The 27,708-nt window shown below is 40.5% G+C and overlaps 2 protein-coding genes and 2 pseudogenes across 2 annotated transcripts; all 4 read right to left on the minus strand.

Moving 5' to 3' along the window:
• Positions 1-9,752: 9,752 nt before the first annotated feature.
• On the minus strand, positions 9,753-10,681 carry LOC112832694 (olfactory receptor 8S1-like; annotated as a pseudogene).
• Positions 10,682-13,459: 2,778 nt separating this feature from the next.
• Positions 13,460-15,635, minus strand: LOC112832198 (uncharacterized). Its single transcript, XM_073882066.1, is given in 2 exon segments — positions 13,460-14,353; positions 14,356-15,635. Coding segments are annotated over 2 exon segments (1,287 nt in total). The 5' UTR covers positions 15,272-15,635; the 3' UTR covers positions 13,460-13,982.
• Positions 15,636-18,901: 3,266 nt separating this feature from the next.
• On the minus strand, positions 18,902-19,809 carry LOC112832696 (olfactory receptor 8S1-like; annotated as a pseudogene).
• A 3,828-nt stretch (positions 19,810-23,637) lies between these two features.
• Positions 23,638-24,570, minus strand: LOC112832199 (olfactory receptor 8S1-like). Its single transcript, XM_025882731.1, has one exon. It carries the CDS (start codon positions 24,568-24,570, stop codon positions 23,638-23,640), a length of 933 nt encoding a protein of 310 aa, XP_025738516.1.
• Positions 24,571-27,708: the final 3,138 nt, after the last annotated feature.

Here is a 27,708-nt window from a genome sequence, read left to right on the forward strand (position 1 = left end):
CAATGTCCACAATAGCCAAACTTTGGAAAGAGCCAAAATGTCCACCAACAGATGAATGGATAAAGAAGATGTGGTATATATATATATATATATATATATATATATATATATATATACACAATGAAATATTACTCAGCCATCAGAAAGGATGAAATCTTACCATTTACATTGATGTAGATGGAACTGGAGGGTATTATGCTGAGTGAAATAAGTCAATCAGAGAAAGACAATTATCATATGATTTCACTCATATGTGGAATATAAGAAACAATGCAGAGGATCATAGGGGGAGGGAGGGAAAACTGAATGGGAAGAGAGGGAGACAAGCCATGAGAAACCCTCAACTATAGGAAACAAGCTGAGGGTTGCTGGAAGGGAGGTGGATTGGGGGTAACTGGGTGATAGGCATTAAGGAGGGCACATGATATGATGAGCACTGGGTGTTGTATGCAACTGATGAATAACTGAACTCTACATCTTAGTTTAGAAACTAAAGATGTACTATATGTTGGCTAAATTAAATTAAAAAAAAAGAAAACCGAAGATAAATTTAATGATAAAAAATAAAATAGGGCAAAATATTGGAAAGAGCTGGGACAGGTCTATCTTACATGAAATTCTGAAATTAGGTAACAATAGAGATTCAGTAAATGTTTTGTTAGTGGAGTGGTTATTAGGCAAAATTATTTTAGCCAAATTTCCTTTAGTAAACACACAAACAAATAAAAACTAAAGCACAAAGCCTTAGGTGGACTTGTCCACAGAGACCTGGCAAGCCAGAAAGGCCTGGCAAGACATATTCAGGGTATTAATGAGAAGAACATGCAGCCAAGAATACTTTATCCAGCAAGGCTGTCATTTAGAATGGATGGAGAGATGCAGAGCTTCCACGACCGGCAGAAACTGAAAGAATATGTGACCACTAAGTTGGCCCTGCAAGAAATATTAAGGGGGGTTCTATAAAAGGAGAAATACCCCAAGAGTGATATAGAACAGAAATTTATAGAGACCATCTATAGAAACAAGGACTTCACAGGCAACATAATGACAGTAAATTCATATCTTTCAATAATCACTCTCAACATGAATGGCCTAAATGCTCCCATAAAACAGCACAGGGTTGCAGATTGGAGAAAAAGACAGGACCCATCCACATGCTGTCTACAAGAGACTCATTTTGAACCTAAAGATACATCCAGACTGAAAGTGAAGGGATGAAGATCCATCTTCCATTCCAACGGACCACAAAAGAAAGCTGGGGTAGCAATTCTTATATCAGACAAATTAGATTTCAAGCTAAATATTGTAGTTAGAGACACAGAAGGACACTATATCATTCTTTTTTTTTTTTAAAGATTTTATTTATTTATTTGAGAGAGAGAGAATGAGAGACAGAGAGCACGAGAGGGAAGGGGGTCAGAGGGAGAAGCAGAGCCCCCACTGAGCAGGGAGCCCGACGTGGGACTCAATCCTGGGACTACAGGATCATGACCTGAGCCGAAAGCAGTCACTTAACCAACTGAGCCACCCAGGCGCCCACACTATATCATTCTTAAAGGGTCTATCCAACAAGAAGATCTAACAATTATACCTATCTACGCCCCCAACATGGGAGCAGCCATCTACATAAGCCAACTGTTAACCAAATAGTCATATTGATAACAATATGTTAATTGTAGGAGACCTCAATACTCCACTCTTAGCAATAGGCAGATCATCTAAGCAGAAAAATCGACAAAGAAACAAGAGCTTTGAATGACACACTGGACCAGATGGACCTCATAGATATTTACAGAACATTCCACCCTAAAACAACAGAATACTCATTCTTCTCGAGTGCACATGGAACTTTCTTCAGAATAGAACACATATTGGGTGACAAATCAGGTCTCAACCGATACCAAAAGATTGAGATTATTCCCTGCATATTCTCAGACCACAATACTTTAAAACTGGAACTCAATCACAAGAAAAAATTTGGCAGAAATTCAAACACTTGGAAGCTAAAGACCACTCTGCTCAAGAATGTTTGGGTCAACCAGGAAATCAAAGAAGAACTTAAACAATTCATGGAAATCAATGAGAACGAAAACACATCAGTCCAAAACCTCTGGGATACTGCAAAGGTGGTCCTAAGGGGGAAATACATAGCCATCCAATCCTCACTCAAAAAAATAGAAAAATCCCAAAATCACCAACTAACTCTACACCTTAAAGGACTAGAGAAAAAGCAACAAACGATGCCTAAGCCACGCATTAGAAGAGAAATAATTAAAATTGGAGCAGAGATCAATGAATTAGAAACCAGAAACACAGTAGATCAGATCAACAAAACTAGAAGCTTGTTCTTTGAAAGAATTAATAAGATCGATAAACCAGTGGCCAGATTTATCCAAAAGAAGAGAGAATGGACTCAAATTAATAAAATTATGAATGAAAGGGGAGAGATCACGACTAACACAAAGGAAATAGAAACAATTATTAGAAATTATTATCAACAACTATATGCCAATAAGCAAGAACAGACTGCGATCACTTACACGAAATTCTGGATGAAATGGATGCCATCCTAGAAACGTATAAGCTGCCAAGACTGAAACAGGAAGAAATTGACAACCTGAACAGGCCAATAACCAGAAATGAGATTGAAGCAGTGATCAAAAACCTCCCAAAAAACAAGAGTCCAGGGCCTGATGGATTCCCTGGGGAATTCTACCAAACATTCAAAGAAGAAATAATACCTATGCTACTGAAGCTGTTTCAAAAAATAGAAACAGAAGGCAAACTTCCAAACTCATTCTATGAGGCCAGCATTACCTTAATCCCCAAACCAGGCAAAGATCCCAACAAAAAGGAAATTTCAGACCGATATCCCTGATGAATATGGATTCCAAAATCCTCAACAAAATCCTAGCTAATAGGATCCAACAATACATTAAAAGGATCATCCACCACGACCAAGTGGGATTTATCCCCGGGATGCAAGGGTGGTTCAACATTCGCAAGTCAATCAATGTGATAGAACATATTAATAAGAGGAGGGAGAAGAACCATATGGTCCTCTCAATTGATGCAGAAAAAGCATTTGACAAAATACAACATCCTTTCCTGATTAAAACTCTTCAGAGTATAGGGATAGAGGGAATATTCCTCAAGTTCATAAAATCCGTCTATGAAAAACCCACAGCAAATATCATCCTCAATGGGGAAAAGCTGAGAACATTTCCCTTAAGATCAGGAACACGACAAGGATGCCCACTCTCACCACTATTGTTCAACATAGTACTAGAAGTCCCGGCAACAGCAATCAGACAACAAAAAGAAATAAAAGGTATTCAAATTGGCAAAGAAGAAGTCAAGCTCTCTGTCTTTGCAGATGACATGATACTTTATGTGGAAAACCCAAAAGACTCCACCCCTAAATTACTAGAACTCATACAGCAATTCAGTAATGTGGCAGGATACAAAATCAATGCACAGAAATCAGTTGCTTTCTTATGCACTAACAATGCAACTGTAAAAAGAGAAATTAGAGAAAGGATTCCATTTACAGTAGCACCAAAAACCATAAGATATCTCAGAATAAACCTAACCAAGAGGTAAAGGATCTATACTCTAGGAACTACAGAACACTCATGAAAGAAATTGAAGAAGACACAAAAAGATGGAAAAACATTCCATGCTCATGGATTGGAAGAATAAATATTGTTAAAATGTCTGTGCTACCCAGAGCAATCTATACCTTCAGTGCCATCCCGATCAAAATTCCAATGACAGTTTTCAAAGTGCTGGAACAAACAATCCTAAAATTTGTATGGAATCAGAAAAGACCCTGAATCGCCAAGGAAATGTTGAAAAAGAAAAACAAAGCTGGGGGCATCACGTTGTCAGATTTCAAGCTATATTACAAAGCTGTGATCACCAAGACAGCATGGTACTGGCAAAAAAACAGGCATATAGACAAATGGAACAAATAGAGAGCCCAGATATGGACTCTTAACTCTATGATCAAATAATCTTTGACAAAGCAGGAAAAAATATGCAATGGAAAAAAGATAGTCTCTTCAAAAAATGTTGCTGGGAAAATTGGATAGCTATTTACAAAAGAATGAAACTTGACCATTCTCTTAACACCATACACAAAGATAAACTCAAAATGGATGAAAGATCTCAACGTGAGACAGGAATCCATCAAAATCCTAGAGAACATAGGCAGTAACCTCTTCGACATTGGCCACAGCAACTTCTTTCAAGATACATCTCCAAAGGCTAGTGAAGCAAAAGCAAAAATGAACATTTGGGACTTCATCAAGATAAAAAGCTTTTGCACAGCAAAGGAAACAGTCAATAAAACCAAGAAGCAACCCACAGAATGGGAGAAGATATTTGCAAATGACACTACAAAGCACCGATTTCCAAGATCTATAAAGAACTTCTCAAACTCAACACCCAAAAAACAAATAATCAAGTCGAAAAATGGGCAGAAGACATGAACAGATACTTCTCCAAAGAAGACATACAAACGGCCAACAGACACATGAAAAAGTGTTCATCATCATTAGCCATCAGGGAAATTCAAATCAAAACCACATTGAGATACCACCTCACACCAGTTAGAATGGCAAAAATTGACAGGGCAAGAAATGACAAATGTTGGAGAGGTTGTGGAGAAAGAGGAACCCTCTTACACTGTTGGTGGGAATGCAAGTTGGTACAGCCACTTTGGAAAACAGAGTGGAGGTGCCTCAGAAAATTAAAAATAGAGCTACCCTGTGACCCAGCAATTGCACTACTGGGTATCTACTCCAAAGACACAGATGTAGTGAAAAGAAAGCCTTATGCATCCCAATGTTTGTAGCAGCAATGTCCACAATAGCCAAACTGTGGAAAGAGCCGAGATACCCTTCAACAGACAAATGGATAAAGATGTTGTCCATATATACAATGGAATATTACTCAGCCATCAGAAAGGATGAATACTCAACTTTTACATCAACATGGATGGGACTGGAGGAGATTATGCTAAGTGAAATAAGTCAAGCAGAGAAAGTCAATTATCATATGGTTTCACTTATTTGTGGAACATAAGGAATAACATGGAGGACATTAGGAGAAGGAAGGGAAAAACGAAGGGGGGGGGAATCGGAGGGGGAGACGAACCATGAGAGACGATGGACTCTGAGAAACAAACTGAGGTTTTTAGAGGGGAGGGGGCGTGGGGAGATGGGTTAGCCCAATGATGGGTATTAAGCAGGGCATGTATTGCAAGGAGCACTGGGTGTAATTCAAAAATAATGAATCATGGATCACTACATCAAAAACAAATGATGTACTGTATGGTGACTAACATACATAGTAAAATAAAATAAAATTAACAAAAAAACCCTCACAGGACTGTTCGAGCCCCAAATTACAATATTTTGCCTTGGCATAGAGTTACAGAAGTCACATATGTCCTTTGCCTACATTTCTATGCATTCACTAGGGGCAGTGAATGTCTGAGATCCATCCTTTAAGCTAAGCAACTGATTGCTCTGCAAGGCATGTACAGACCAAGGTTTCCAAGGTCTGGAAACCTTCTTTTCTTGACCCAGGAATGTCACATTTACAAACCCTACATTCACCCTTATATTCTTGATTTTACATTTCTTGGGCTGAAAGCCAAGCATAGGACATTTCCCAGATTCTCTTGCTAATAGCTTTCTGGTTACATTTAGCCAATTGGAGGCAGTGGTCTGTTTAAGTATATGAATAAGAAGGAGAAGGACAAGGAGAATAAGAGGAGGAGGGGGAGGAGGAAGAGGCAGAGGAGGCAGTGGTGGGGACACTGCAGCCACATTCTGATTATAGCAGGAGTAGTGCAGCAGTTTTCCAGCAGTCCTGGCATCACTGTGATTCCTCTCCTCAGTGGTCCTGTCTCAGTGGGGCCCCAGGAGCACAGCAGCCAATGTAGAATTATCAGCTTTAGCTTAGGGTTGGAATAACTTCTTCATTCTTTTTTGCTTCTCTAAGACTCCCTTCATCCTTCTCCCTTTTGGCCATTGAGTCATTCCCAAAACTTAGTATTAAATATACCTTCAAGATCCTACTAAAAAATGAATGGGTCAATGAGGAAATTAAAGAAGAATTTAAAAAATGCATGGAAGCAAATGAAAATGAAAACATGATATTTCAGAACTCTTGGGATGCAGTAAAGGTGGTCCTAAGAGGGAAGTATATAGCAATACAGGCCTTTCTCAAGAAACAAGGAAAGTCTCAAATACATAACCTAACCTTAAACCTAAAGGAGATGGAAAAAGAACAGCAAATAAAATAGGAAGAGAGAATTAATAAAGATTAGAGCAGAAATCAATGATATAGAAATTAAAAAGCCAGTAGAACAGATCAACAAAACTAAGAGGTGGTTCTTTGAAAGAATTAATAAGATTGATAACCCCCTAGCCAAACTTATCAAAAAGAAAGAGAAAGGACCCAAATAAATAAAATCATGAATGAAAGAGGAGAGATCACAACCAACACCAAGGAAATACAAACAATTATAAGAACATATTATGAGCCACTATATACCAACAAATTAGGCAATCTGGAAGAAATGGATGCATTCCTAGAAATTTATAAACTACCAAAACTGAAAGAGGAAGAAATAGAAAACCTGAACAGACCCATAACCAGCAAGGAAATTGAAGCAGTAATCAAAAATCTCCCAACAAACAAGAGTCCAGGGCTGGATGTCTTCCCAGGAGAATTCTACCAAACATTTAAAGAAGAATTAATACCTATTCTCCTGAAACTGTTTAAAAAAATAGACAAGGAAGGAATATTTCACTCTTTCTTTGAGGCCAACAATACCTTGATCCCAAAACCAGAGAAAGACCCCACCAACAAGGAGAATTACAGACCAATATCCCTAATGAACATGGATGCAAAAATTCTCATCAAGATACTAGCTAATTGTGTCCAACAGTTCATTAAAAGGATTATTCACCACGACCAAGTGGGAGTTATTCCTGGGCTGCAAGGGTGGTTCAACATCCACAAATCAATCAATGTGAATCACCACATTAATAAAAGGAAGGATAAGAACCATATGATCCTTTCAATAGATACAGAAAAAGCATTTGATAGAATGTAACATGCTTTCTTGATAAAAACTCTCTGCTGTCTAGGGATAGAGGGAACATACCTTAGTATCATAAAAGCTATCTACAAAAAGCCCACAGCTAATATCACCCTCAACAGGAAAAACAGAGCTTTTCCTCTAAGGTCAGGAACACAATAGGTATGTCCACTATCACCACTGTTGTTCAACACAGTACTGAATTCCTAGTCTCAGTAATCAGACAACAAAAAGAAATAAAAGGCATCCAAATCAGCAAAGAAGAAGTCAAACTTTCACTATTTGCAGGTGACATGAACTGATACAGGAATTCAGCAAAATGTCAGGATATAAAATCAATACACAGAAGTCAGTGGCATTTCTATACACTAGCAATGAGGCAGCAGAAAGGGAAATCAAGGAATCGATCCCATTTACAATTGCACAAAAACCCATAAGATACCTAAGAATAAACCTAAACAAAGAGGTAAAGGATCCATATACTGAAAACTATAGAATACTTATGAAAAAAATTGAGGAAGACACAAAGAAATGGAAAAACACCCCATGTTCATGGATTGGAAGAACAAATATTGTTGAAATGCTATGCTACCCAAAGCAATCTACACATTCAATATAATCCCTATCAAAATACCATCAACATTTTTCACAGAACTGGAACAAATAATCCTAAAATTTGTATGGAACCAGAGAGGACCCTGAATAGCCAAAGGAACATTGAAAAAGAAAATCAGAGCTGGAGGCATCACAATTCCAGACTTTAAGCTGTATTACAAAGTTGTAATCATCAAGACAATATGGTGCTGGCACAAAAACAGACATATAGATCAATGGAACAGAATAGAGAACCCAGAAATGGACACTCAACTCTATGGTTAACTAATCTTTGACACTAGTAGGTATTTATCCAAAAGATACAAACAGTGATTTGAAGGGGCACATGAACCCCAATGTTTATAACAACAATGTCCCAATAGCCAGAATAAAGGAAGAGCCCACATGTCCATTGACAGACGAATGGATAAAGAAGAAGTGATATATATCACACACACACACACACACACACACACACAATGGAATATTACTCAGCCATCAAAAAAAATGAAATCTTGCCATTTGCAACCATGTGGATGGAACTAGAGAGTATTATGCTAAGTGAAATAAGTCAGAGAAAGAAAATTACCATATGATTTCACTCATATGTGGAATTTAAGAAGCAAAACAGATGAACATAGGGGAAAGGAAGGAAAAATAAAATAAGACAAAAATAGAGAAGGGAGGCAAACCATAAGAGACTCTTAACTATAGGGAACAAACTGAGGGTTGCTGGAGAGGAGGAGGGTGGGGGGATCCGGTAACTGGGTGATGAGCATTAAGCACTTGAAGAAATGAGCACTGGGTATTGTATGGAACTGATGAATCACTAAATTCTACCTCAGAAACTAATAACACACTATATGTTAATTAAATTTAATTTAAATAAAGTTTTTTTTTTTAATAAATCTACCTTCATTTAGGATATTGTAGAGTAGGGTACAGTGTCTGTGTGGCTTTGTATTGTATTTCTAGGATTTCTAGGATGCTTTAGCAAGTGGTTTTATAGATGTCTAGGATGCTTTGGTATATGGTTTATGCAGCTTTTCTGATTAGTCTTCTCCATGACCATCCTTTTTTTCCCCCTCAGGAATTCCTACCTAGGATTCTCCCTACTCCACGCACTTCTTTTCTGAACCCCATCACTTTCTACCAGACTTAAGTTTTTGAGCCACCAGTAAAACCTAGAAGGAGAAAGAAGCAGGCTGCTATACCACCCCAGAATGAATGAAATTCTCTACGGTTTGCCACACAGCAGATAATGTTTCACAAGGCTTGTGGAAGATGTCTGCTAGCGTGGACTTTAGCTCAACAAACATATTTCCTTTCTCAGACACCTTCAGTTGCATCTGCCTTGCCACTAAGACCCTCTTCAATCAGAGCTCCTCTTAAACCCACCTTCCACAAGTCTCAAGTCTATTTCTTTCTTCCTTTAGAGACCCTGGCTTTTTACCTTGTAGCAAAACTTTATCCCCAGTTTAATACCCACAGGAATCCATGTAAGAATTCAGGACACAAACAATTTCCCCCATGCTAAGCATTTTGTTAATGCTTTGCAAACAAAAGGAATAATCTATGTCTATAAAAAATTACTTGAATTAAAATAATTATCTGATGCATGTTTTCTGCCTCTAAGAAAAATAAAATATGAACCAAAACAAGAAAATACCTTGCTATTTTTTGGTGGATTTCCAAACAAAGGAGGTTTTATTTTTTTTTAAGATTTTATTTATTTATTTGAGAGAGAGAGAATGAGAGATAGAGAGCACGAGAGGGAGGAGGGTCAGAGGGAGGAGCAGACTCCCTGCTGAGCAGGGAGCCCAATACGGGACTCGATCCTGGGACCCCAGGATCATGACCTGAGCCGAAGGCAGTCGCTTAACCAACTGAGCCACCCAGGCACCCCAAACAAAGGAGGTTTTAAAAGATATTTTGTCATATCTGACATGATGAGCAAACAAGAATTTTTCTTAATGCCTATTATTTGGGTATTTTGTTATAATTCTACCCTGCTTCCCAATCATCCTCTGCTTGTTCTCTGTTACCTGAGATGTTGTAAACTTTTCTGCAACATGTTTTTCAGAGCTGTTTTTACTTCTTTGTTCTTTAGGCTGTAGACAAGGGGATTCACTAGGGGAGTGACCACACTGAACTGCATAGAAAAAACCAACTCCCATGGGGAACCTGAGGTTGGCATGAGATAGTAAAGAAAACCTGAGCCACAAAATAAGCTTAGTGTTGTGAAGTGGGAGGAGCAGGTGGAGAAGGCCTTGCTTCTGCCTGAGGTGGAGCTGATCCTCAGGATGGTGGCAACAATATGTGTGTAAGAGAAGATCAGAAGGAAGGTCTCAAAGGCATGCAGGAGGGCAGAGCAGAGCAGGACTGCAAAGTTAACAGAGGATTGGAACAGGATAGAGGGAACAGAGATGGAATCTCACAAATGAAGTTGGAGATGACTTGAATCTCACAGAAGTCCAAATTCCAAGCTAAGAGGGTATTGATGACAGCATCCAAAAAGGCCACACCCCAAGATCCCCATGCCAGTCCCACACACAGCTCATTGCTCATCATCTGACCATAGAGTAGAGGGTAGCAAATGGCAGCACAGCAGTCATAGACCTCACTGCAAGGAGGCAGAGCTCTGTTCCCCCAGAGGCAAGCACAAAGAAGGCCTGGGTCAAACAGTCCTCCACTGAGATGGGTTTCTTTTCAGATAGGAGGTTCTCTAGCATCTTGGGCACAGTGACTGGAGTAACAGAGATCCAGGAAGGAGAGGTGATTCAAGAAGAAGTATATGGGCATGTGGAGGTAAGAATTGGCCCTGATAACCAAGATCATCAACAGGTTCCCTGACAGAGTCAGGAGGTAAATTACTAGGAAAAGCACAAAGACTAGGGCCTGGGTATGATGATCAGCAGGCAGTCCAAGAAGGAGGAACTCAGTGATTGTGCTGTGATTTCCCAAGGCCATTTAAAGATGATAATACTCTGGATGAAAACAGAAAGAGAAACAATGTATCAACCACCTCCTCTGGCAACCCAAGCTTTCTACTTATTCTATGTACACATAACTTTTTCTTCACCTGCTCATTATTGCTACGGTTGTTTAATATTTCTAATGGAGTCCCTTGAACCATGCCCTTCCCTCTTCTGACTGCCTGGTGTACAAGTTCTGAACCTTCTGTGCTCTTTCAATTTGTTGCTCTTTTCTTACAACTCTAGAGAAATTTACATAGTTTTCCAGATCTGACCCTTGAATAATTTTTAAAAATTTTTTATTGTTATGTTAATCACCAAACATTACATCATTAGTTCTTGATGTAGTGTTCCATGATTCATTGTTTGTGCATAACACCCAGTGCTCCACGCAGAATGTGCCCTCTTTAATACCCATCACCAGACTAACCCATCCCCCCACCCTCCTCCCCTCAAGAACCCTCAGTTTGTTTTTCAGAGTCCATCGGTTTGTTTTTCAGAGTCCATCGTCTCTCATGGTTCGTCTCCACCTCCGACTTACTCCCCTTCATTCTCCCCTCCTGCTATCTTCTTCTTTTTCTTTTTTCATAACATATGTTGCATTATTTGTTTCAGAAGTACAGATCTGTGATTCAACAGTCTTGCACAATTCACAGCGCTCACCATAGCACATACCCTCCCCAATGTCTATCACCCAGCCACCCCATCCCTCCCACCCCCCACCACTCCAGCAACACTCAGTTTGTTTCCTGAGATTAAGAATTCCTCATATCAGTGAGGTCATATGGCCTCATGTCTTTCTCTGATTGACTTATTTCACTCAGCATAACACCCTCCAGTTCCATCCACGTCGTTGCAAACGGCAAGATCTCATTCCTTTTGATGGCTGCATAATATTCCATTGTGTATATATACCACATCTTCTTTATCCATTCATCTGTCAATGGACATCTTTGGCCCTTGAATAATTTTTATCCCTTCAAACTAGGCCATTGATTTTGCTCTATGATAGCTGGTCAAGAATTCATTTTCTGCAGAAGATACTATAATCCTTCCTGTTCTCCTCAGTCTGTCTTTCACGTTCAGTTAAAGACTTTGTAATAGTTCATTACTAATTAATTATTTACATTTATCTTTTTCCTCTTTGCTATCTTTCATATATTTGGAACATTTAATCTTAGAGATAATTTTGAAATCTCTGTGTGTGTGTCTGTGTGTGATGTGGAGTTGAGGTAAGGGAGGAAACTATAAAATACTTTTTAAAGTTAAAAAATAGAGCTAAGAAATAATAAAGGTAAAACAGAACTAAGTTGTTCATCAAAAGAAACCATTAAAATAAGTCATTAAAATAGCCACATCAATCAGACAACAAAAAGAAGTAAAAGGCACCCAAATCAGCAAGGAAGAAGTAAAATTTTGACTATTTCCAGATTATATGATACTCTACATAGAAAACCCTAAAGACTCCACCAAAAAAGCTGCTAGAACTGATGAACAAATTCAGTAAAGTCACAGGATACAAAATCAAAGTACAGCAATTTGTTGCATTTCTATAAACCAATAATGAAGCAACAGAAAGAGAAATTAAGAAAACAATTCCAATTACAATTGCACCCAAAATAATAAGATACCTAAGAATAAACCTAACCAAAAATGTAAAAGACTTATACTCTAAAAACTAAAAAACACAGATGAAATAAATTGACAATACAAAGTAATGGAAAGACATTCCATGCTCATGGGTTGGAAGAAAACATATTGTTAAAATGTCTATACTACCCAAAGCATTTTACAGACTTAATGCAATCCCCATCAAAATACCAACAGCATTTTTTCATAGAACTAGAACAAAGAATCCTAAAATTTGTATGGAACCACAGAAGACTCTGACTAGTCAAAGCGATCTTGAAAAAGAAAGACAAAGCTGGAGGCATCAGAATTCCAAACTTCACGTTATAATACAAAGCTGTGGTAATCAAATCAGAATGGAACTGGCACAAAAGTAGACAAACAGATCAATGGAACAGAACCCAGACATAAGCCCACAATTATATGGTCAATTAATCTTCAACAAGGAAAAGAATATCCAGTGGGAAAGAGACAGTCTCTTCAATAAATGGTGTTGGGATAACTGGTCAGCTACATGCAAAAGAAAGAAACTGGACCACTTTCTTTCATACCCAAGAATAAATTCAAAATGTCATGAAAGACCTAAATGTGAGACAGGAAACCATAAAAATCCTGGAAGAGAGCACAGGCAGTAATTTCTCTGACATCAGCCACAGCAACATTTTTCTGGATGGATCCCCTGAGGCAAGGGAAAAAAAAGCAAAAATAAACTATTGGGATTACATCAAAATAAAAAGCTTCTGCACAGCAAAGGGAACAATCAACAAAACTAAAAGGCAGCATATTGAATGGGAGAAGATATTTGTAAATGACATATCTGATAAAGGGTTAGTATCCAAAATATTTAGTAATAGGTGTTTTTCTTTTCTTCTTCAGTTAAACTAATGTTAATCCTTAATGATAGGGATTGAGCTCAATGGTACTTTGGATACTCTGAACACACCCTGCAGTGTGAGGCACAAGATAAGTCCTTAATCAGGATTTACAAAATATAAAAAGACTGGGAAGGATGAGGCAAATAAGACTGATTATGTACGCCTCTCCTTGAGGAATATCCCCAGCTTGAATTTCATTTTTTTTTAAAGTGACTTTAACAATAAAGCTTTTATTACCATACATTCCAGGGATGTGTGAGACAGTCAGTTCCAGGGGTGGATAAATCCATAACAGGTACCATGTGTAGTGTCAACTGTGTCCATGGAAATGATTAACTTTCTTTGGAAGCCCCCAGTAGACACAGCTCAGCTACTCTTGACCAGAGCCTGGTCACAGACATACCTAAACCAGTTGGAGGGGGGGAATGAGGCCCATTCTGGGTTTACCACTCATAATTCTTTCCTGTACAGAGTGGGGACTAAGGAGTTCTGCTGTTCCAGAGCACGTTGAGATGACTGATGCACATCTTGAGCACCTGCCAGGTGGAGGAAGTGGGATGGCTTCTATCACAGAAACCAGCAGTGACTTAACACTGCCAACAACCTCGGCGGTTGGAGTGCAACCTAGCTCCTGAAAGCTTCCTACACGCCTGCCACCCCAGGGCACATATTGGGGTATGCTAGGTTTAGCTTTCAAATGGCTACTCTCCTCAATCTCCTTTCTGGAGTGAGGGCTTTCATGTTGAACAAGGTGCCCAGCCCTGGCTACAGGGTTTCCAACATCCCGTCTTTTTATGGCCTTTCTCCAGTGTGGACTTTCTTGTGCTGAAGGAGGGTAGAACTGTGTTTGAAGGCTTTCCCACATTCTGTACATTCATAGGCTCTCTCTTCAGTGTGGAACTGCTGGTGCCGATTGCGGTAGGACCTGGTGGTAAAGGTCTTCCCACACAGGCTGCACTCATAGGGCCGTTCTCCAGTGTGAACTTTCCAGTGCTGATACAGGCCAGAGCGGGTCACATAAGTTTTCCCACATTGCTTGCACTCATAAGGCCTTTCTCCAGTGTGAACTCTCTGGTGAAGAATGAAGCTATGGTTGTATTTAAAGAACTTCCCACATTCCCTGCACTCATAGGGCCTTTCTCCAATGTGAACTTTCCGCTGCCAATGAGAGTAGACAGAACACTGAAGGCTTTCCCACATTCACTGCACTCATAAGGCCTTTCTCCAGTGTGAATTCTCTGGTGCAGAACAAGTGCATCTTTACGGTTGAAGGTTTTGCCACACTCATCACACCTGAAAGGTTTTATGCCCATGTGAACCTTCTGGTGCTTCCTCAGTTTAGATGGATAACTGAAGACCTTTCCACACTCATTACACACATGGGATGTTTCGCCAGTGTGAATTTTTTGGTAATTAACATGGGTGGATTTGTCCTTGGGGGCATTTCCACCTTTCAGGCATCTAAAGGGTCTCTCTTTGGGGTGAGTTATCAGATGGTCGAGGAGTGCAAAAGCCTTCAGGAAGGCTTTCCCACAGTCACTGCACTTGAAGGCCTTCTGTGTGGTGTGGCGGCCCTGCTGCTGCTGGCAATTGGAGCTGGGTTGGAAGGCCTCCCCAGGCTTGGTGCTCTTGTGTAGCTTCTCCTTGCTGTGGGTGGCCTGGTGCTGGAGGAGGCCTAAGGTGGTAGGGACGTCCTTTCCAGACTCCCCACACAGAAGGGGCTTCTCTGATAGGTAGACTTTGTAGCTCTTGATCTGCTCTGGAGAGGCTTCCTCATCCTCCAGTCTACATGGACAACCAGGACCCCTCCTGGCCTCTGCTCTGCTGCCCAGTGTCAAGTCCACCATGTTGGGCATCCAGAGGTCTTCTTCACTCTCCAGTTGGGCAACCACATGGGACCTTGAAGGTGCAAATCCCAGCGAGCCAATAAGTGCAAAGTTCTCTAGCATCACATCACGGTACAGGCTCCTCTGGGTCAGATTAAGGAGCCCCCACTCCTCCCGGGAGAAATACACAGCCACATCCTCAAAGGTCACCAAGCCCGGCGCCTCCTCGGCCAAAGGAAGCTGTGGGCGGAGCATGGCCGCGGCAGGCGCCAAATTTCGGCCTCTTCGGCTGAACTCCGTACCTGCCACCCCGCTTTGGGCGCAGGAACCTCCGGCCGGCCGTGGAACCTTCGAAGCTAGGACTAAAATGTGCCCAAGGACCAGGAAGCCCCTGTGGGAGGCCCACACCCTCCGGCGCCCGTCCCGCCGGGAGCAACACCGCGTCTCAGGAAGAGGAGTCGGTCCCGGGAGTCACAGCGCGTGCACAGCGCGACTGGGGTCCCGCCCCAGTCCTCCGCCGAGCGGCCTCTAAAGGAAATCGGCCCGCCGCGCAGCTCTGGAGATAGCCGTCCCGACCCCCAGCGGCAGAAGGAGCACCTTGAGGGCAACGCCAGAAGTCCGGCCGCCTCAGCTGCCTCTTGAATTTCATTTTCAAAAACAAGCCAACCATGAAGGAGGCTGGGAAGGAAAATAAAGTCAATTATCATATGGTTTCACTTATTTGTGGAACATAAGGAATGGCATGGAGGACACTAGGAGAAGGAAGGAAAAATGAAGGGGGGGAATCGGAAGGAGAGATGAACCATGAGAGACTATGGACTCTGAGAAACAAACTGAGGGTTTTGGGGGGTGGGGTGGGAGGATGGGTTAGCCTGGTGATGGGTATTAAGGAGGGCACGTACTGTATGGAGCACTGGGGGTTGTACAAAAACAATGAATCGTGGATCACTGCATGGAAAACTGGTGATGTATTGTATGGTGACTAACATAATATAATAAAATTAAATTAAAAAAATTCAGGGGAGTATGGAGCTCTTTTTGTGTCTATAAAGGGTTAGAAAAAGACTTATCTGGTAACTCAGCAGTGCCTACAGATCCCTGATCCACAGGGAGCAGATCACACGAACTAGCTCATTTTAATTCACATCAGGAAGGGTGCTAAAAACCACAATGTTCATTCATCTATTCACTCATTTATCCTTATGCCTACTACTTAATTATCAATCTAATTTTTCATTTATTGACTCCATCATCCAGGCTACCACTCAATCCAGTCATCTATTCATCTATCTATCCATCTATTCACCCATATCTCCATTTATCCATTCATTTATTCACTCATTTATTCATGTAAGCAACAGATATTTATAGATTGTATTATATAGAGTGTTGTGTTTAAGATAGGTTGACTGGCAGCCTGACATAAACCTCTGATGAGTTATTATATGCATGCACTTATTTGTCTTTCTAATAGCACTCTCCCACTGGAATGTACATATTTTGTACATTTCCTGATAAGTGAGATATTTTTCATGAAGATAAAGTGATAAAAGTAATAGAATAGATTGCAAAAGTTATAAGTAAAAAAAGCAAAGAACATGGTGAAAGTAGAGTAAAACTGAAAAACTTAGCATGAACTGTCACATTGCAAGCCTCCCGCTCTGGCATATTTGCTGCTTTTTTTGTTACCTGTCTTATAGGAAGAGACTTCAGGTCTGTTCAGGAAATGGTGTTCCTGGGAAATTAATATTAAGAATTTTCCCATAAATTCAATCTTTCAGCAAAAAACACTCAGGTATATACTAGGACTGTTACCAGTAATTTATGCCTCTTGGGAAGGCCAATATGCAGGATATGCCAATATCCTCGAATTTCAGCAGACCAGAAGAGCACAAAAACCCTTGAGGGAATGGTTAGAAGAGTCTCTCTAAGGCCTGAAGAGGATCCTTTCCACTGATCAGGCAGTATGGTAAGCAGTAGAGTAACACTGTGGGCATCAAGTTCAAGGGCATTGCCCCTCCAAAGGGGCAACTGCTGAGCCTCTAAGATTTGGAGGGATGTCTTCATGCAGTTATGATTTCATGTCTTTTACTTATTCTAAAGGGAATTTAACTGAGTCTCTTGGGATCTTTCTCTCAATCACTGTCATTCTGTGACATCTGTGCACTGACTACAACCAGCCTTCATCCCAGGTGCAGTACCTTTCACACCCCCTCAGCATAGGAAGCTTGACATTGGAGAGTTTGCTTGTGCTTCACCTTAGGTCACAGAATCCAAAGAAGGCCTTGAATATCCTGTTGTTTGTGGAGGGGGATAATGCATTTAGAGTTTTCTGGAGTATCAAATGCGAAGAGGCCGTTACTGTGAGTTATCAATGGCCAGAAGAGGATGAAAAGCCTTTATAATGACAACTGGAATAAAGTGAGTTTGCAAAAGAAGCTTGAGAAAAGTGCAAGCTAATTTTTTTTTAAGAGAGAGGGAGAGAGAGAGAAAGAGAGAGATGCACATGTGATGGGGGGAGAGGGAGAGGGAGGCAGGGGGAGAGAGAATCTTAAGCAGGCTCCATGCCAAGCATGGAGCCCAATGCAGGATTCAATCTCACGACCCTGAGATCATGACCTGAGCAGAAATCAAGAGTTGGGACACTCAACTGACTGAGCCACCAGGCACCCCAAAAGAGCAAGCTAATATTACGTGAATTAAGTGAATAGTTTGTACTTAGTTTTGCCTCTTGTTACTTAAGTACAGTGAATTAGATAATAGTAAAATATGGATTAAATAAATCAGAAGCATTGTGAGAATGGGTTTATGTTTTATAGGTAAAAGTGAATTATGTGGGAGTGATGCAGTGCCTTAAAGCCAGCAAACCACTGGCTCCTAAACAGTGACCAGTTGTTTCACAGCTGAAAGATGAGAGGCAAGGATGGTTTAGGATTCACTTGTGATGAGATCAAAACAAGATTATTTGTCTAGAGCTCATAGCCTGCACTCCATAAGAAAAAGAACAGGGGTAAGATTAGCTAATTGTAGAAAATACAAGTCTGAGTGAAGACTATGTAAGAAATGAGGTTTCTAGAGACCCAGAGCCTCCTTACAGCCTCTCACACTGGAGATCTGGCCACCACCCTACACATACAGAAAAGTTCTTGGAAATTTTATGAGTCTGAGCACTGCCTCAATATGTTTATTGTTTCCCTACAGAACTTTCAGCTTTCCATGCCTGTTTTCTATGGCCACCCAGTTGGAATTCTTTAACTTTCTTGCCGTTTACCCTTATCTATGACTTTTCTCTCTTATAGATCCAGGGCCATACATTCTTCTCAAATGTGTATTCCCAAAAGTCAATAAAAAACAATGATAGATTAGTGAAACTAATGATTTTACTAAATGAAAGCCTAAGGTTAATGTTCTGGAATGAGAAAAATGAACCAATATGTTCATAACAAAACTTTCTAGATTAAGGTGGTGATTTCATAATTTGTTTGCCTTGAAAAGGAATTAAATTATCCTTCCTATAATTACTTTCTGTCATTTTCTAATGGACTTCTAATTTAGTTTGCAGCATCTGACAGTGTAAGTACACCTTACTATTGTAAACTCACTTAATGTCCTTTTGCATGCAGATTTATTCCAGTTCTCCACCATCTTTTTTTTTTTTAAAGATTTTATTTATTTATTTGAGAGAGAGAGAATGAGAGATAGAGAGCATGAGAGGGAAGAGGGTCAGAGGGAGAAGCAGACTCCCTGCCGAGCAGGGAGCCCGATGTGGGACTTGATCCTGGGACTCCAGCATCATGACCTGAGCCGAAGGTAGTTGCTTAACCAACTGAGCCACCCAGGCGCCCCTCTCCACCATCTTCTGTTTTCATTTCAGCACCTGATATGTTACAAATACTTTTCTAAAGTTCTTGTCAGAGCTGCCTTCACCTCCTTGTTCTTCAGGCTATAGATGAGAGCATTCAGCATGGGAGTGACTATAGTATACTGCACAGAAAAGATCAACTCGAGGGGGGGATTCTGAATTTGGCATGAGATGGCGGAGCAAACCTGAACCATAGTAAAAGGTCACTGCGGTGAGGTGGGAGGAGCAGGTGGAGAAGGCCTTGCTTCTTCCTGAAGTGGAGTTTATGCTCAGGATGGTGGCGATAATATGGGCATAGGATAAGAAGACCAAAAGGTTCCCAGCCCATGCAGAAGAGTGGAGCAGAGCAAGGCAATGAGGTTTCTGGAGATATCAGAACAGGACAGTGATAGGAGAGAGGGCATTTCACAGCTGTAGTGGGGGCTGATTTGGGTCTTGCAGAAGACCATCTTCACAGCTAGGAAGATGTTGATGAATGCATCCAGAAAGCCCAGTCCCCATGAGCCCCATACATATACAGTTGTTTACTCATGATCTGTCCATAGAGCAGGGGGTGGCAGATGGCAGCATAGCGGTCATAGGCCATGACTGAGAGCAGACAGGCTTCTGTTCCTGCAGCAACAAACACAAAGAAGACTTGAGTGAGGAAGCCCTCCACTGATACTGTTTTCTTTTGAGACAGAAGGTTCTCCAGCATCTTGGGCACAGTGACCGAAGAGAAGCAGATATCAACAAAAGAGAGGTGACTCAGGAAGAAGTACATGGGGGTGTGGAGGTGGAAATCAGCCCTGATCACCAGCAGCAGCATCAGGTTCCCCACGATGGTCAGCAGGTAAATCCGCAGGAAGAGCGCAAACAGTGCAGCCTGGATGAGCGGGTCGGCAGAGAGCCCAAGGAGGATAAACTCTGTGATGGTGCTGTAGTTCCCCAAGTCCAGTTACAAAGGCCTTTCCCTAGAAATAATACGAAAAAAGCACAGGAGCCAAAGGTCTATTATCCCCCAAGGAATTTTCTGATTGCATTTGTTCTCTTTTCATATCACTATTATCCAGTACAGTTTTGCTTTCTATTATGACCTGGGTTTTGTGTCAACCACTTAAAACAAAAAGATGATTAAAATATGGTCCCTGTTCTTAATATTGTCCATTGAAGAACATGGATATGACGACAGAATGCATACTGTAATTAATGCAATGGCAGCTCAAACTGTGATTTAATGAGGGTCAATAATTATAGTACATTGAGCGAATTTGACAAAACTTTTTAAGAAAGTTTTAAGAAAGTTTTGCTCTTGGAAATGTGTTTCTGACACATATTTAGTTTGCATAAAAATGCACGCAAAGGCTCAGGATAGAAAAATGAGTGCAGTCCATGGGTAGTTAAAACATGGGTAGTTCTGAAAAGGTGATGCCTAGGGAATAAGTGGGCATCATAGAACATGCGGGCTTCTATAGTAAACTAAGTTCCAATCCTCAAATCCTAATCAGCTATGATTTTACACAAGATACATAAAGCTCTTTACCTCAATATCCTTGCATATTAAAGGCAGATAGTAACAGTACCACAGAGGGTTTTTAGGATTAAATATGAAATTATATATAAAGCTCTTCAAAAGCACCTACAATTAATACTACTTCTACCACTTCTCCTCCTCCTCCTTCTTCCTATTATTTGAGATTTTAAGTCTAGGCAAAAGTCATATACTCTTAAATCAGTGAAGCACTTTCAAAAACCAACGCTGTTGCTGCTAATGTTGCTGTCATTGATATTACTTCACATGCCTTTATCAAGAGACGTGTAAGAAGTCACATTGGAACCATTACCAGTAGATTCCCTCCTCTGCTCATCACCTCAGCTGGAAGGCAAATTAGAAGTTTAGAATTATTTTGGTGTTGAGTCTGTCTCCACTTTGCAATTAGAGAGGAGGGTATGTAATTGCCGCTAATGGCATAGCAGCAGGACTGCAGAAATGATGATAAGGGGAGAGAAAGTGGTTGGGACTCAGTGTAGACCCTTGGGCCCACCTGAAGAGCATTACTAGGATGGATGTGTATCCCAGAACAGGCTGGAATCTCAAGAAAAGTAAGCAAGAGGGGGCACCTGGGTGGCTCAGTTGGTTAAACGTCTGCCTTCAGCTCAGGTCATGATCCCGGAGTTCTGGGATCGAGCCCCACATGGGGCCCCCTGCTCAGCGGGGAGTCTACGTCTCCCTCTGTCCCTTACCTCTCTCTCACTCTCTCTCTCTCTCTCTAAAATAAATAAATAAAATCTTTGAAAAAAGAAAAGTAAGCAAGAGAAAAGCTTGGCAGGGTTTCATGCCAGGGAATATTGAACAGGTATCCTGGCTAGAGCAGCAGCCAGGAGAGGGGACTCTGCCCAGTACTAGGTATTCGGGATCTCTCTCCCAGGCAGTATAGGAAAAAAACCTGGGGAGTTCATCCTGTAGGACTACCTTCTGTTGGAAACACCCACTGCTGTTATTCTCTGCCCACAGCGGGATGGCTCCTCCCACCAACTTTTCTCTGCTCATACTCAGGGGCCTGTTTAAAACAGGAGTAGACTATCCATCCAATCCTTTATATTCCTCTGTCATACAGATAGTTAGATTAACTTTATGACTTTCATCCTGAGACACTGTCCTAGTCTTCATACTCCAACTTTCTCCTTCAGGGCCAGATGTGCTCATGTACCTCCCTCCCTCTGTTTCTCAAAGTCTCTATGTCTGGATTACAACAATGCTCTATTTGCTTGAACACTGAGTATTTACCAATGACTTCCAGCTTTGGCCTTATACCCTATTGTCTGACCTTGGGTCATCCATAGGACTTAGTAGGGTGGCCCAGCCAGTTCCTTATCCTGACCATTCCTAGTAAGTCCAGAGCTCAGCCAAGGGAAAGTTCTGATTCCTTACTTATTAACTCCTTAGCCATAAATCCAGCCTCAAAGTCCTTCCCACACTCCAAATGCACATTACCTGTATATCCTGTTCAATAAGCCAGTCTGCTCTCCAATTTGGCGGCAGGACTTTTATTTAGACTTATTTAGTGAGAAGGAAGATGACCTGGAGAAAGTGGCTTCTACGTCTGGTGCCATGATAAAATTTATAAAATCCTATTGATGATGAAACACTTTACTGAATTATACACTCATAAACTGATATTGTGACAGGAAAGTTCTTTTTTTCAGAGTCTCACATACTCTTTAGTTTTTCTTTTTTCTAACATTATATCTCAGTTACACAAAGCATTATTCAGGTTTAATGAGTTTACAGAGCAGCCATGTTTAGGCAGCTGGTTGGTTTGATTCCTTGCCCTTGGCAGTCAGAGCATGGTGATGGCAACAGCTTTTATATTCTATGGTCTTAACCTGAAGTTACACTTAGTAGTAAAAAAGGTTTTTCCAATACTGATTTTTATAAGGATGAGTGGGATCTCTTAGGTCTGGCCTTTGGAACATCTGGGTGATACAATGACCCTTAATCATTAATTCTAAACTCTTCTGAGTCTAGTGGGAGTTGAAAGTAGGAGTGGCCAAAGGGGTATTTGCCTGGCTTCCCAAGCAGGAAAAGAGTAGTTTTCAAATGACACTCTAAGGGCTATCTCTTCCCTTTGGGATTTCTCAGGCAAAATCAAGTCCCATCAAATTTGGTGTGTAAAAGTGATTTATTAATCAATAAAGTAAAAAGACTAAAAAACTTAACAAGCACAGTTCTTTGCCTAAACTGTCTTTCCAAATCCATTTGCTTTATGTATGTATTTAGAGTCCTATACAGTGCCCTGTTACACTTTGAATACTCCCATTTGGAAGTATTTGTGTAAAAGTCTATTATAGGCTTAAATATAAATAGACTATGTTACAGTCTTAAGTACAAATAGTCTTAAGTACAGACTGTTACACAAATCAAAATTTCCATTTATTTATTTACAATGAACTATTAGGTTTTCAGTCAAACTTGACTGTTCTGGCATATTTTCCCCCACTGTTACTTATCAAATAAATAATCAAAGGAAACACAATTCAAGGATGTCTGGAATAATCAAGCACACTTTTTAAAAAAAGAATATTTGCTTTCTTTGTTAATCTGTATGTATCTTAAAGTATTTTGTTTTTAGTTATTGTTATAGTATAACATTTATTCACACATACAGCCAAGAGATTATACATATATGAATGAGCATATTTAAGGGTTCCATAGAAAGATTATAGAAAGAAACCATAGGATTTGGGAAGGTTTATTTGAGTCTGTCCTCTGGCCCAAAATATGAACCCACTTTCTTCAGCATCTTCAGTTCATTTTGCCTATATCCAAGGACCACTCAGTTGAAGTTCATTATTCTTCTCCCACATAGCTGAAGTCTATTACTATTTTTACTCAACCACCCAGAATCTTCACTTAAGAGTAAAGTATGTCTTTTGTTGCCTTTTCCTAAACTCAATTACAAATAATAATTGAAGACACACATATTTTACTAATAAGAAGATCAAAGTAAGTATTTGGGGAGTACTGAGAATAATGAATCAACACTTTCATGACCACAGTTTCTGAATTGAGATAGTTATTTGACCCACTGTTTTCCTCTATTTAGACTAAAGTAACAGCTTTCTAATACCTCTATGTTCATTTCTTATGCACTCCTTACGTATCTCATAACATCTGACATAATATAGACCTAGAAAGTTTTTATTAAAGTCAACTCACACAATGTGTGGCTAGTATCATATTATCCTGATTTTCTATTATCCTCTAGCTTCCCTATTTTCACCTGGAACATGGCAAATACATTCCCAGGGTCCTCACAGCTGCCTTCACCTCCTTGTTCTTCAGGCTGTAGATGAGAGGATTCAGCATGGGGGTGATCACACTATACTGTACAGAGAAGATCAACTCTAGGAGGGATCCTGAGGTTGGCATGAGATAGCGGAGAAAACCTGAGCCATAAAAGAAGATCACTGCCACGAGGTGGGAGGAGCAGGTGGAGAAGGCCTTGCTTCTGCCTGAGGTGGAGCTGATGTTCAGAATGGTGGAGACAATGCAGGCATAGGATGAGATGATTGGGAAGAAGGTCCCAAACCCATGAAGCAGGGTGGAGCAGAACAGCACTATGAGATTGGTGGAGATATCAGAGCAAGACAGAGGAAAGAGAGAGGGCACCTCACAGCTGTAGTGGCTGATGATACGGCTCTCACAGAAGTCCAAGTTGGTAGCTAGGAGGATGTTGATAAGTGCATTAAAAAAACCCAAGCCCCATGAGCCCGACACAAGTTGCACACAGAGTTGTTTCCTCATCATCTGTCCATAGAGGAGTGGGTGGCAGATGGCGGCATAACGGTCGTAGGCCATCACTGAAAGCAGAAAGCCCTCAGTCCCTGCAGTGATAAACACAAAGAAGCCTTGAGCCAGGCAGCTCCTTACTGAAATGGTTTTTATCTCCGATAGGAGGTCTCTCAGCATCCTGGGCACAGTAACTGAAGATAAACAAAGGTCCAGGAAAGAGAGGTGACTGAGGAAAAAGTACATGGGGGTGTGGAGGTGAGAGTCAGCCCTGATCACCAGCAGCAGCATCAGGTTCCCCAAGATGGTCAGGAAGTAAATGTTCAGGAACAGCACAAAGAGCAGAGTCTGGACCTGGGGGTTGGTAGACAGCCCGAGGAGGAGGAATTCAGTGATGGTGCTGTGATTCACCAAGGCCATTTACGAAGGCTGTTTCCTAAAAATTACATGAAAAATCATGGCAGTGAAGTTTCTTCTATCCTCCAGTCAGATTTCACATGGCATTGATTCTCTCTTATTATCACTATTAATCAGCAAATAAATTTTTGGCTTCTACACTAGGCCACTAGTTTTATATCAGTCATTTTAAAGGTAATGGAGAAAAGGCATGGTTTCTCTCGTTAAAGGTCCCACTTCAGTGAGATATGTACGTAAAGATAGGCAATTAGAAACCATGGTGCAATGGCAGTTTTAAAGATGAATTTTGGAAGATTCAATAATGAATTAATATTGAGGTATTTGAACCAAGATTTTAAGAAAATGTAAGCTTCCTCTAAAGAGACATGTAAATTGAGAGAAAAGTGTGCTCAAAAGTCAAGAACTAGGAAACTGAATAGTTCTTTATAGCTGTACCCTAGAGTATGAGTGAGCAGCATAGATAGTCACAGGTTCATCCCAGCTCACTGCTAATTAACTGTGAGACCTTGTACAAGTTACTTAACTGCTCTGGGCCTCAGTTTTCCTGTCTGTAAAGTGAGGCCGTAACAGTACCAATCTTATGAAGTTTTTGCAACAATAAATATTATACATATAAAGTATTTAGAAAAATATCTAAACAGAAAGCTCATGTATTATTTTTATCATTACCATGGGCTACAACTGTAAGCCGAAGTCAGACAGCAAATCACTCTTACAGGGTGATGTACTATCAGGAATTAAGTTTTTGCTGCAACAATCACTGCACTTGTTGTTTCCTAAAGGCCTAAAGGAGGTGTAAGAAAATCACTAAGGTGGCTTAACATTGACATTTTGAAATCATTTTGGTATGTTTCCCTTCCGAAGTTAAACTATTTTACAATCTCAAGGGCAATTTCACTCAGAAGGGGAGGTTATTGTGACTGTTTTCAAAAAGAAGAGCAGCTGTAAATGAGACAGGAAGTATTAGGGACTCTAGGTGTATGTTTGGTACTTGCACTTACATTATTATCTGGGATAGATGCATATCTCAGTTGGGCAGAGAACTCTGGAAAAAGAAGGAAGCAAAGTATGTGAATGAAAATCATGCCAGTGCCCAAAGGAACAGCTAGGAAAGCAGACCCTCTCCAGAACAACATGCTCTGAACAATTCCCCTAGACAGGGTAGGACAGGGAGAGGGAGAGAAGATCGGGAACTTATCCTCTCAGCTCTGTGACAGCTTGTGCTTGACAGGGCCCCTGTGTTCAGTTGAAATCATCAGTTGCTGCTGACCCCTGCCTCAAAGGAAGTAGATCTTACCTTTTTTTGTCCAGTCTAGAAGGGCTGCTTATAAACATTCAGTCCTGTATATACTACAGTTGTGTACCTCTCTGATCTTGATTCTTAAACACTTTCTCATTGTCTAAGTTCCAAGTCCCATTCTCATGACCAGATATTGTTCCTGTCCTTAGATTCCACTTTTTTCTAAGACTCTGTATCTAGTTTATAACATCAGGGAGTGCAGTTAAACAATGTTACCCATAGTTTTCAACTATGGAAACTATGGCCTAGAGCCTGTCCTTTAGGCAACTTTCAGGATTCACCAGGTTACCCCAGCCTGATTCCTGGTTTTAGCTAATCGTGGCTGATAATGCAAGGTCTAGCCCAGACTTATTTACCCACAAGGGTGACTCCTGAGCCTTTACTTATCAATTCTTCATCCATGATCCCAGCTGCAAAGCCCTTCCTAGAACCCAAATCCTGATTACCTATAAATTCTGGACATCAGAATCTGATGCCCAAGAAGCCTCTAGGAATGTGATTTAAATCCAGTTTCTAAGAAGATGAATGAACCAGAAAAGATAGTTTCTGCATCCTGAAACATAGTTAAGTTCATAAAATCCTATTGATAACTAGATGTATTATTAGATTCTGAACTAAAAATATCAAATAGCCACAGGACAATTGCTTCTTTCAAATGATCTCAAATGCCTTCATCATGGTGCCTTTTCATTTGGATTTCCACATGTTCCTTTATAACATGTCTCAGCCACTCATTTGGTTATTTGGTCTAACTAATCCTCAGAACAGCCGTGTTTAGACACCCTGAGCATTAACTCCCTGGCTGAGAAGCTCAGGGGAATGACAACTTTGCTATTCCCAGTACTCACAATTTGAAGACAATTTTGTAGTCAAGGACTTTAGCAACTGTACTCAAGAATGTAAGCAAGTTTATTTGCAAATGACATATCTGATAAAGGGTTAGTATCCAAAATCTATAAAGAACTTATCAAACTCAATACCCAAAAAACAAATAATCAAGAAATGGGTAGAAGAAATGAATAGACATTTTTCCAAAGAAGATATAGAGATGACTTACAGAAAAGACGCTCAACATCACTCATCATCAGGGAAATACAAATCCAAACCATGACGAGATACAACCCTGTCAGAATGGCTAAAATTAACAACACAAGAAACAACAGGTGTTGGTGAGGATTCAGAGAAGGGGGAACCTTCTTGCACTGTTGGTGGGAGTGCAAACTGGTATAGCTACTCTGGTGAATAGTTTGGAGGTTCCTCAAAAAGTTAAAATAGAACTACTCTATGATTCATCAATGGCACTACTAGGTATTTATCCAAAGGATACAAAAATACATATTCAAAGGGGTACATGATGTTTAGCAGCATTATCAACAATAGCCAACCTATGGAGAGAGCCCAAATGTCCATTGACTGATGAATGGATAAAGAAGATGTTGGGGCATTTGGGTGGCTCAGTTGGTTAAGCATCTGACTTTTGGTCTTGGCTGAGGTCTTGATCTCAGGGTCATGGGTTTGAGCCCCACATTGGGCTCCATGGCCAAAATGGAGCCTACTTAAAAAAAAGAAAAAGGATATGGTGTGTGCATATATATATATATACATATACACACACACACACACACACACACACAATGAATATTACTCAGCCATCAAAAAAAAAAAAAAAGAAATCTTGCCATTTACAATGATGTGGATGGACCTAGAGTGTATTATGGTAAGTGGAAATAATCAGTGAGGGAAAGACAAATATCATATGATTTCACTCATATGTGGAATTTAAGATGGAAAACAGATGAACATATGGGAAGGGGGAAAAGAAAAAAGGAGAGAGGGATACA

The sequence above is a fragment of the Callorhinus ursinus genome, unplaced genomic scaffold (genome assembly GCF_003265705.2).
Source record: "Callorhinus ursinus isolate GAN/ISIS: 27379988/994484 unplaced genomic scaffold, GSC_fseal_2.0 scaffold44, whole genome shotgun sequence".
NCBI lineage: Eukaryota > Metazoa > Chordata > Mammalia > Carnivora > Otariidae > Callorhinus > Callorhinus ursinus.

Excerpts from the sequence above, each read along its gene's own strand:
- LOC112832199 (XM_025882731.1), bottom strand. The coding sequence starts at position 24,570 with ATGGCCTTGGTGAATCACAGCACCATCACTGAATTCCTCCTCCTCGGG.